An 11,275-nucleotide genomic window follows, 5' to 3' on the forward strand; every position below is an offset into this window, starting at 1 on the left:
GGGTGGGACCGGTTGTCCAGCTACCAGCACCTGAATGTGTGCGGGCATATTGGCAGCCGGATTTGTGGGATTTTTGTTCCAGACTATAAGCAATTCTTATTTTTTCGGCGAACAGCTGAGGCCATTGTTGCAGGCGTGTTTCTGCACTGCGTCAGCCGCTGCCTGCAGTGTTTCTGAAATTTCTCCATCCGACCCAGTGCACGTCCAGATCGTTACGTCATCGGCGAAGATGACGTGCCTGATATGAGGAATATCTTTGAGCTGTCGGGATAAGCCAGTCATAGTGGTATTAAAGAGGAAAGGAGAAACTACTGCTCCCTGTGGTCTACCTCTAGTGCCGAGCTCTATGGTTTTGCTTTCAATATTGCCTATGTTTACGGTGGCAGTACTTCCCTTGAGGAATGTGGTAATATCGGAATATGTTCTCTTACCTACGTTCATGTTGGATACGTTTTCTACAATGGCTCGATGTCAGACATTCTCAAATGCTTTGTGTATGTCTAATGCTAAGACTGTTCGAGTTGCGCGTATAGGCGCTGGGTTAAGGATATCATTTTGTACTTGCCACAGTATGTCTTGGGTGCACAGTTTGGGTCGAAAGCCAATCATTGCCTCTGAGAAGAGGTTGTTGGTTTCGGCATAGTCAACCAGCCTATTGAGAACCACATGCTCCATAGCCTTACCAAGACAAGAGGTAAGGGATATGGGTCTGAGGTTCTCTACACTGAGTGACTTGCCCGGTTTAGGAATGCAGACCATGCTAGCGTGCTTCAACTCTTGCGGTAGTGTGCCGTTTTGTCAGTGCTGAATAAAAAGCTTGGTGATCATTGTTGTGGTAGGGTCATCTAGATTCCTGAGCATTTTGTTGGTGATCTCATCTTTACCGGCTGATGATGTCGTGCGTAGGCAGCTGAGAGCGGCGCGTACTTCGGCCTCAGTGATGTCTTCGTCTAATGTTGTGTTTTCGTCTCCTCTGTACTCTATATATGCACCCGGCTCCCGTTCTGTATTCAGATATTGCCCGATCAAGAGGTTTGCGAATTCAGAGTCTGTTCCCGGGAAACTGTGTACGATTTTCTGAATCCTTTTATGAGAAGCACATTTAGAGTGTTGTGGATCTAGCATGTGTTTAAGCAGGGTCCAGGGGTTCTTTTTGCTCAACTGCCTATTCATGTTGTCACATAATTAGTTCCATTGCATACTGCTGAGCTCGCTAGAGTAGTCCTGAATCGCTTTCTCTAGGGCGGCGAGTTCGTGGCGCAGCGTGCGGTTGATCTTATTCTTTAGCCATCTCTGCTGAAGGTCTTGATGCTTTTCGCATAGACCTAGGGGCTTAGATTCTGGCACGGGGCCTTCCTTCTCTATCGGTGCCATGGTTGTGGCATTGTCCACATCCTGGATAAGCTCATTCGTCCACGCACTGAGGTCTGCTATATCGGTGAGTTGATGCGGTTTCTTACGTATCGGAATACATCCCATTTGTTATGCGCAATCAGCTTCATTTGTCATTTATGCCCTTTGGAAGGGATAGTGATAAGAACGAGATAGTGAGCGCTCCCAAGACTAGTTTCGGAGTTATCCCAAAGAGCCCCATTGGCATTTTTGACGAAGCATAAGTCTGGTGTGGTATTCCTGCATACACTGTGGCCGATACGCGTGGGCCTATCTGGGTCAGTGATGAGTGCATGTTCTAAGTGACTTGTCACTGAATATAGCGCATTGCCTTTCCTATTGCAGGTTTGGTATCCCCAGACTGTGTGCGGAGCGTTAAAATCTCCTACAACAACCACTTCTTCCTTTTCTGCGGCTTTACATGCTTTTTTCAGGAGGGCAATAGCTCTGTTGCTTTTAGCTTTCGGGGAGCTGTACAAGTTGAGGATGAATACCCATTTGTGTTCCTTTTTCCTAGGCAGTAGCTGTACAAACGTGTAAGGAATTTTGTCTTCCTCCAGATCAATTTGCATTGCCGTAAGGTTGCGTTGTATCGCAACTGCCGTAGAAGGTTTGTTGTCGGCGTCAGTTAATTCATTGAACGTGGTATACCAAGTAAATTATACTTGCGTGCCTGTGTCCTGTAAGGCTACAACATCTACCTTGGTATCAAAGCTAGCGAGTTGGAACTGCAGTGCTGTACGCTTTTGCTTAAAAGATCTGCAATTCCATTGTATAATCCTAATAGTTTCAGCCATCTTTTTGGTGTACGGTTCTGCCCTTACCGGCCATACAGATGTCATTTTGAAGCCCTTAGTGTTCAGCACTTTGGTGACTGTGGTGGCAAGCTGTTCGTGTTCCGGGCTTTGGTAAGGCCCTGTGTGCATTTGGCTCTATACACAGCGCCTATTCTGGTAAGCTCGTGGGCTACCATCTGCTGAAATTCTGCGGTAGACGTTAGGTGTTTGGAGACTGTGTTCGCTAGCTGAGCAATTGCTCGGTATAACTTATCTACTCTGTCCATAGGGTTTGACGCTTGGGACTGCTTGGGTGTGTGCCGCAGTGACGCTTTGCGTTTGTTTGACGGTTCTGCGTCCATCGATTCAAGTTCAGCTTTCCGAACACAGACCACTATTTCGCGTGCAGCCGGCGTCATAGAGGCGCCTCCAATTGGCTGCCTACTTGGTAGGGTCCTGATTTCGGCATTGGCTGCCTCAAGCTGTTGTCTCAGTGCTCTATAATCTCTTCAGCGAGCTCCCTCACCTGGTTTGCATCCTGCTGAGGTCATGCGGGCGTGGGCTTGGGCTCGGGATAGGCTGACCAGGCGACTTTCCGCAATACCGCCTCGTCACTGCGTTGTTTGGAGTTGGAGTGGCTGCGAGACTGGCTGTTGCTCCGGCTGCGCTGCCTGCTGCCACTTCTACTATTTGATGCTTCGCGCTGATCGGAGCGCACGGAAGGGCGGCCGTGCCGCATGGCGTCTCGGTAGCTCGTTCCGCTCTCTGTGCCGGTGCCAGATGCGTTTTGTGCGCCACTTGCCGGTGGCGCTGCTGTCGTCGACGTGGTCGCACTTCCTCTTTTTCCTTCCCCGGCTGGTTGTCAGCGCTGCGCAGGTGGATAGAAGCGATAGCGGCAGCTGGGAGCGCCGGTAGGGTGACCGCCGCGGCAGATGATGCAACGCGCTTTGCACGCTGCCACAGTTCCCCGAGGCGGCGTATCATGTTCTTCGACGCCACAATGGTGACATCGTTGTCGTCTTGGGTCCGGACAGACATCGGAGCGATGGCCAATCTGGCGACCGTTAAAGCTAGCTTCAATCCGTTCGCGGTATTGATGCACATTAAAAATTGAGGCCCAAAAGCGTATGCGCTTGGGTAATGTTTGTCCGGCAAATGTCACCACAATAGGGCGAGACGATCCAGAAGAGGCGTCATAGACTCTGCAAAGCACGGGGAACCACCTTCTAGGTCGCGAGGTGTTTGCATTGGACAACCGATGACAATAAAAAAAGAAATGTTATGGCTAGTGTTCAGTGGAAAACAGCTTAAACACTTTTGTTAGGAGACACCAGACATAAAACGCGTGCGTACTAGCACCCAGTGCAAGGTACACGAGCGTTTTCTTTATTCGCCCTCTTGCCAGATTGCAAGCAGAATTGCTCGAAATCTAATCCACCAAATTTAGCGAAGCACCAGAATGCCATGGTCATTGAGCTGCAGTTGATTTGTACGCACAGTGAAACGATGTCGCATTGTGTTCTTTGAATGACGTGAGCGACCGTCATAATATCTTGCAGTAAGGAAGATCAACACTGCTAAACAAGTGTCGTTGACTAATATTGCCTTTAATGGAATGCCAATATACCGTGCGAATAGCAGGACCGCACTTATTAGTGCAGTTTCAATGGCTTTATTGGGTGGATTACGTAGTTGTCAGCCACATGCGGGTTTTTCCGTCCTCACGCCCAATTCTTGAATTCTTCATCAGCGTCTTTGAATAAGTCGTGCCTTTCTTCGGTGCTCAGGGTGTAATTTCCAGGTAGCAATGCAGTCAGTATTTCTGCGGAATATACAATGGATTTTGAGCATTTGTGTTTGTTATTCCGGCAACATTGTGCAATAAAGTAAAAAGAAACGCCATAGATGTGCACGCTGAGCACTGAACATGGCGAAACATTGCTATTGCTCTAAATTCTAACCATTCGTTTAATTTTCTGCTCTTGTACTCTTTTCAGAACGCCTCGCATGATGCGGCTTTTGAGCTGTCGAATAATTAGGGTGCATGGCTCGATGGATGATGCGGCGTATACTAAATAAGAGCAAAAGACGGCTTGCCTAAACCAGGACCTGAACCTATCAAATTTTTCTTTCTTGCGGGCAACATAGAAATTCTAATATAAAAAAGTTATATCCATATGACAATAAAACTACTCAGTACCCGCCGTGGTTGCTCAGTGGCTATGGTGTTGGGCTGCTGAGCACGAGGTCGCGGGATTGAATCCCGGCCAAGGTGGCCGCATTTCGATGGGTGAGAAATGGTAAAACACCCGTGAACTTACAAGCACTTAAAGAACCCCAGCTTGTCTAAATTTCTGGAGTCCTCCACTACGGCGTGCCTCATATTCCGGAAATAGTTTCGGTGCACAAAGCCCCATAATTAAAGAAATATATATATTCAATACACTAATAAGACAGTTGAAAGTAGATGAGTACCAATTTCGAGAATAATGTGTTGCCAGGGTGTGGCAAATGCTCAGAGCCTGAACAGAAAGTCGAATACTATCCAAGGTGTGACTTTTTATAGCGCAGGAAAAGACGCAACTCACACGGGTGTTCATGCGGGCGTAATTTACTGAAACCATTCAGCGTCATTACTTTTTGAAGTAGCAAGCCCAAAAATATGCTCAGAAATTTTAACCCAAGCGATGCAACTTTGTCCTTACTCACACAAAACTAGAAAAAAACAAAAAGAAAATAAAACGAGATATTTTCTCCTGTCGACCTTGCATATATTGAGTTTTTGCGTCATACCTGAGCCAAGAGAATGATTGGCTTTCCGAGCCCCAAATAATACCCGGTACGGTCTTTCCAAACACTTTCTCAGTCAGGTTAGCTTATACAGCTAACCTAACTGAGCCTATCTAACCTAGCTTATGCAGTAAGATATTCGATTAGCGTTGTTTGCATGCTGTGTGACAAACGTCTGGATTTGCCTAGCTTCGCATATGCTAACGAACCTTCTGTGGATTGCGTGAGGGTTATCGGGGCCCAAACACTCACCGGACCACTCTTCTAAGGAGTGATAGATGTGAGCTATCTCGCAGCTCCTAAATTCCAGCCCAGTGTCCTTCGCCAGTGACCGGACATAGTTCAGCCTGTCGTCGGTGGTCTTCATGTCCTGTGATGGCGAAATGAGGGCTTCCCACATCTGCAATGGTGGGTTGCAGAGTTAGTCGTGGCAGCTGCGCTATCTTTACATTTGCTATCTGCGCACCGGCTGCGCTATCTGCGCATTTTACATATCTTTTATTGAAGTGAGAAGACCCACTACTTTATCACTCTTTCCGCAGTGGGACATATTAAAGCATGGCTTTAAAATGGTAACCCTTGATGAAGCTTCCATGCCGTCTTTTGAGAAAAAAAGGAAAACATAATGACTTGCACAAGTTGCTATACCAGTTAGACGAATATGAATGTCTGCTTTCTGGCAAGTACATTGAAGATATTTGGGACATTATAGCACAAATACAGACAATGTACCTTGAGATATATACAGGTGTACTAGTTCGAACACGTACACGTCAGTATTCGGAGCAACAGTCTTGTAGTCGTTCATTTGGTGATGAGCGTTGGCATGCTCTGTCGAAGGAAGTGCTCAAGATAGAACATGCCGGAATGATTCGTAATGACCAGGCTAGAATAATGAAAACGTTAACGAATTCACATGACAATTTTTTTTCCAATGTCATGAAATTAATAGTGAAGTTGTAACGAAAACATTTGTTTCGCTGCTACCACAGCTCGGTCAAGAAGAATGTGATGATGTTGATAGGTACATATGTGTCACAGAAGTTCAAGCAACCATTTCTTCGCTGGCTAAAGGCAAAACTCCTGATCCTGAAGGCTTGATTGGGGAACTTGAACAATGTTTTTGCTCTATATTGGTACCCTTTTTGTTTAAAGTTTATTGAGAAGCTTACCAGATTGGATACCTACCCGGCACACTCTATCAAAGGCACACAGTACTTATCCCAAAGAAGCAGAGATGTGACTAAATTTTAGAAAGTCGAGGGATGTCGCCCCATATTACTTACCACCGTGGATTATAAAATATTTACGAATATATTACCCAGCCGCCTTCAAAACTTAAGTCAATCCGTGGTGGAAGAGCTATAAACAAGTGGCGTTACAGGAATAATAATTTAGGCAAACATCCACGTTGCGCGGTATGTGCTAAAGTGTGTGATAGACAGTGCAGGTCAGGTCGAAATTGTTCAGGATAATTTGGCAAGAGCCTTTGATAACGGTAATCACTACTCGTTTCAGGTGTCAGAGCAGACAAACATTGGGTCTCTTCTATTTTATGGCACCACTGTCTGCTACGCTAATGGCATAAACACGGGTAATAGTTGGTGGTTGTGTAACTAAATTTTTCTACTTGAGGGTATGGTAAGGCAGTGCCGTCCGTTGTAACCTTTGCTATATGCATTATGCTTTGAACCGCTTTACGCATGAACTTTGAAGGATCCTGTCTTTCAAGGATTCAAATTTTTATCGATCGAGATCCCTGTACGTTTTATGTAGGTTACATAGCCTCCTTTACCTCTGAGAAGTGTAGAGAATGTCCTTGCCATAATACAACAGTTTTGCTCGGCTTCTGCAGCAGCAGTAAACATTGAGAAGCGTTCAGGGTTTTGGTTCGGCTTGGGGTGTACGATGCCAATCCAAATCGCACGTGTTCAGTGGAGACAAGACTTTTAATACCCTGTTATAGCTCTCTCTCTCTCTCTCTCTCAGTATCGCAATAGCAATCCACACGGGTCAGTGGAAGTTGCAGACGTACAACGTAAGGTTAAACGCTGCCAGGGAAGGCATTGCCAACAGTTAACCGACCTGAAGCTTGCAATGTGTGCATAGGCGCCGGTCCTATGTATGTCCTGAATGTATTGCACTGCGCGGAACTTATATTGCAAGCTTTCCATCCTGTCTTTGCCACCTATGCGGGAAGGTCACGAGGTGACGCCATGCGACATAATAACCTGTTTTTGTTCCTTGAAACTGTGGGTCTTGGCCTACTCCACCTTTTTTGTTAGGAAACTTGTCTCCAAGTTATTATTCTTTTGTGATTTAAATAGGTAATTGATAAAACAGGTGTCACAAATTAGAATAATGAGTTACCGTCCAGAAATAGTTGTGTCGTCATCTGTGGGAGATGCACAGCGGGCTCCTTGGGGCTCCTTAAAGGAGGCTCTCAAAGGCTTTCACTTTCTTAAGGCTCGCTTTAGTATGGATTATATTTTCACTGTCCCCTTCAAAGAATATTCTGCTGCACTCATATAAATATTGGTTCCTGTTGTCCATTATTGTGTGTGTCATTAGGAATGTCATTACCAAGAGGTACTGAATCATGTTCGTGGATTGATCACCCATCCAGGGATCACTACACTTTAAGCTACATTTGGCAACCCTTCCTGTCGAAACCTGGTTAGAAAAAAAGCGCGTGTTTCGTCCTGTGGTAGACAAACGACCGCTTGTGCCCACATGCTGAAATGATTGAAAACTGTTTTGTATACTGTAGGGATGCTGTGCTCTTCTGGGACATCCTCAGAGAATACTTAAAATGATTAAGATGTCATACCACACACAATCCGCCTCCTGCCTTTTAAAGATTTCTGTGAGCCGCCATATGCCATGTTCTTGGTACTTGGCCTAATAAATAGCCTTCAGATTGTGCGACAGGCACGCGGATCCAACGCCAAACATTCAGTCGTTTTTTCATGAAAATATTGTCCGCGTTCATAGAGTGTACGCTGCACAAGAAACATTGCCGGATTGGACGCTTTTATTGAACGCTTGCACTTCCTTGCGTGGCTTTTAAATGTGTTTAAGTTCCTGTAGCACTTTGTTTTTCAAGTTTTGCTGCAGATTTGGTTACCATGTAATAAAAGAGGGCACTGGCGTAACTCAGTGGTAGAGGAACTGACTCCCGCGCAGTTGGCGCGAGGTCAATCTTAGCGGCAGCTCCGATTATTTTTTTCTTCTCCCGGACACCTATGGTGGTGGCGCTGGTGGACAAGCTTTACGTTATGGCGTCCTAGCTGTGTGCAATTCATCAATTAGTTTCTTCGGCACAAATTTTGGAAATTCGGTATGTGCCAGCATTGCTAAGATTTTCTCGCCTTGCGAAGGCAAAGAAAGACCTAAATTTTTAAACGGTGAGTGGAGCCGAACGCACACCACAAGGCTTCCTCAATAACGGCCACTCGACGCTTCAAATGCCAGCACCATAAATACACAAATGCGCCCCTCTTCAATGAACGCCTTTCACACACCAATGCTTCAGGCGGCTGTGAAAAAAACGCTGTGGGTATATTGTCTGAGCCTCTCGACAACTTGCGACACTGATTTTATGCGATTGCTGTGTACGGAAAGCGAAGGAACACGTTCACGTACATCGATGCGACCCGCTTTGTGTCTCTATATCCACGTGTGGAGCGTTCAGAATTGCCACTAGATGGCACAGCGAGTCCAAAACCAAGTTCGAGGGAGGAGCCAGGTTGCTTCGCTACACCTTTCTGAGCCATGCACAGCCATGGCCACGCGCAGGTTTCGCGGTGGTGAAGCTAGATTGGACAGTGTGTTCTGACGGAAGTGTGAAAGAGAAATTGCTTTGCAGCGCACGCGTCATACCTAACTCGTTTCGATGGTGGCAATACGTTGTGTCCCTATATTCATCCAATCCGAAACGCATTCGCGTTGACTGTGATTGTGAGAAGGGTTCTGCTGAACTTTCTGTGACTCCAACGTAATTTAGCACATGCATGTGCGAAGATGTCGCGGTATGCACCTTTCTTTTGGTGCCAGAGTTTTAATTCGGACGTTGTGCATGCCTTTAGTTAAATTTACGTAATAAGAAGAGGAGCCGCAAGATTTTTTAGCCATGGCATATATTTTGCTTGAGAGTACATATCTTGCTTAATGTTCATTGGTTTCGGCATTTATGTGCGGTCACCACAACGAGAAAAGTGTATTAACCGATTTTCACATGGGGTTGCTGCCGGGATGTATATCATTAGATGGTTACAATTTCAATCTCCTTGCACATCTATGGGCTGTGCATCGAGCTGCCCCTCTTTGGGAGCCAAATTCTGAAGTAATTACAACACACTGCATGTTTTTTTCATAATTTTGTGAGAGTTTCTACTCAGGTACGCAGCAAACGGTGACACGCTATATCATGAGAACGTAAGCGAATCGCTGGAAAAAAAAGTTTTGCAAGGAATCGACAATGCTTTTCATTTTACATTGTATTTACCACTGGTCAGCTTCTTTAACAAATATTATGTCTAACGTCGACATTGCTTGGCACCTGCTTTTACGGACAGATATAGCACAGGAACGTTTTGCTGATGATTGGCTTTGCTTATAAGTATCCACCACTCACCTCCGCAAACCTGCTCCAGCGTTCCTTTCTCAGCAATGCTCTCGAGACTTCAGTTGTAGCGAACCAAGCGCTGTAGTACAGAAGACACTCTCCACCAGGCTTCAGTAGCTTCACCATGTTGCTCCATGCTTTGGGCTGGTCTTTCACGCGGGTAAAACAGTTGAAGCTGTAGACGCGATCGAAAGGCCCGTACAGCCTGAGGAACTCTGAGACGTCTCCTGTTATGTCCAGCTGTTCGTACGCTAGCTTTGGATGAGAACTGTGCTCGCGAGCATAGGAAACCATGTTTGGGCATACATCGACCCCCACAATTTTCCCAACATTCGCTGGAACATTGGGCAGAAGGATCTCCAAGGTCACCCGACCGCAGCCAGAGCCAATGTCCAGGAATTGCAATGGCCTACAAGGACTCACGCTTTCTTGTCCGACGTCATCGTCTTGTCCATTGTCGAACATCAGGTTGTAATAATTTAGCAACGTAGTATATACAGAGAAACAACACGTGACGCCCTTCGAGTACGCAGCCGCGTCGTAGTCAGGTTTGCTGAGACTGGGCTTGGCTTCGTCATCCATGGTAATTGGCTCACAGTGACGGTGTTGTGCGTGGTTTTTACTTGTTCTGAGATGTGCCTGAAAAGGCTGGGAAAAGATGTGGCAATTCGTTTGATTTCTCTACTCGCTCTCTTTCCCATGGTTAAAGACCAACTACAAGGAAACATTGAACTGCGTATAAAGCCTTGGTTAATATGATATGGATGTAGAAAAGACCTCTTGCCATTATCTGTCATTTGAAATACTAGCACGAAAGTAATACAAGGTTCCTCAGTGGCAGCCATTTCTAATGATAAAAAACAACATTGCCTTTACCGCTCGCTAGATATGACACACACCTAACAAGCGGCTCCCCAGCATGACTTCGCTAATCTCGGTGGCCACATTGCTGCCGATACCGCCGCAGCCTCGGGGTGCCACGACGAGCCGTCCTGCCGTGTGAGACGCTTAGATTATCGCGTGCGCTGCTTGGTATTATTAGTTTTGCAGGCGTGGCAATGCATGTCAGTCAGAGCAGGAGGCGTCCTGTGCGGCATGCGGCCCGCTGCCAAATTTCTGAAGCGGCTTCCTGGGACTCCCGTCCTAGCGACATCACGCGCGCACTTCTTGTGATGTGCTGTTAAAAGGTTGCTAATAAAAAAAAGGTACACATTATCAGCTCTGCGACTCCGCCAAAATTGCTTGAATGGTATATACTACAGATTTGTGAGAAATGTGACCAATGTAAAAGTTATTTACAGTTGGCTATGAAGTGTTCTTCAGAAGGATCTTGGAATATACGTTGTGGGAACTGCTGGCGCTAGGCGCACTGAAGCGCATTTGCATGGATATCGAGGCTAAAAATGAGGCTGAAAGGGAGCGCAGGACAAGCCGGGGTAAATAACTTGCAATTAGAACCCGTGCCTACCCTACAACGTGAGGAACTTTTCCTAACATGCAATAAATAAAGTTTGTGCTTCGACGAGCGCACTTCTTCATTTGCACTGAAATTTCTTTCAAAATGGCTGTAGGCTTCCAGATGTCGGAAAAAGTATAAAACCTGTAACGAGGTGCGAGATCTTACCTGAATCACTGTCGAATGACTTTTTCACTCTAGGTTTTGCCCTGCAGTGAGTAGTGCCCTTTTATG

At 46.1% G+C, this 11,275-nt stretch overlaps 1 protein-coding gene across 1 annotated transcript; it reads right to left on the reverse strand.

The window, feature by feature from the left end:
• Positions 1-3,754: 3,754 nt before the first annotated feature.
• LOC135917056 (juvenile hormone acid O-methyltransferase-like) lies at positions 3,755-10,263 on the reverse strand. The gene is made up of 3 exons (XM_065450548.1): positions 9,595-10,263; positions 5,211-5,358; positions 3,755-3,990 (listed from the first exon to the last, which is right to left on the reverse strand). The coding sequence occupies exons 1-3, from the start codon at positions 10,165-10,167 to the stop codon at positions 3,890-3,892; spliced, it is 822 nt and encodes a 273-aa protein (XP_065306620.1). The 5' UTR covers positions 10,168-10,263; the 3' UTR covers positions 3,755-3,889.
• Positions 10,264-11,275: the final 1,012 nt, after the last annotated feature.

Source organism: Dermacentor albipictus, chromosome 10, assembly GCF_038994185.2.
Source record: "Dermacentor albipictus isolate Rhodes 1998 colony chromosome 10, USDA_Dalb.pri_finalv2, whole genome shotgun sequence".
Taxonomy (NCBI): Eukaryota; Metazoa; Arthropoda; class Arachnida; order Ixodida; family Ixodidae; genus Dermacentor; species Dermacentor albipictus.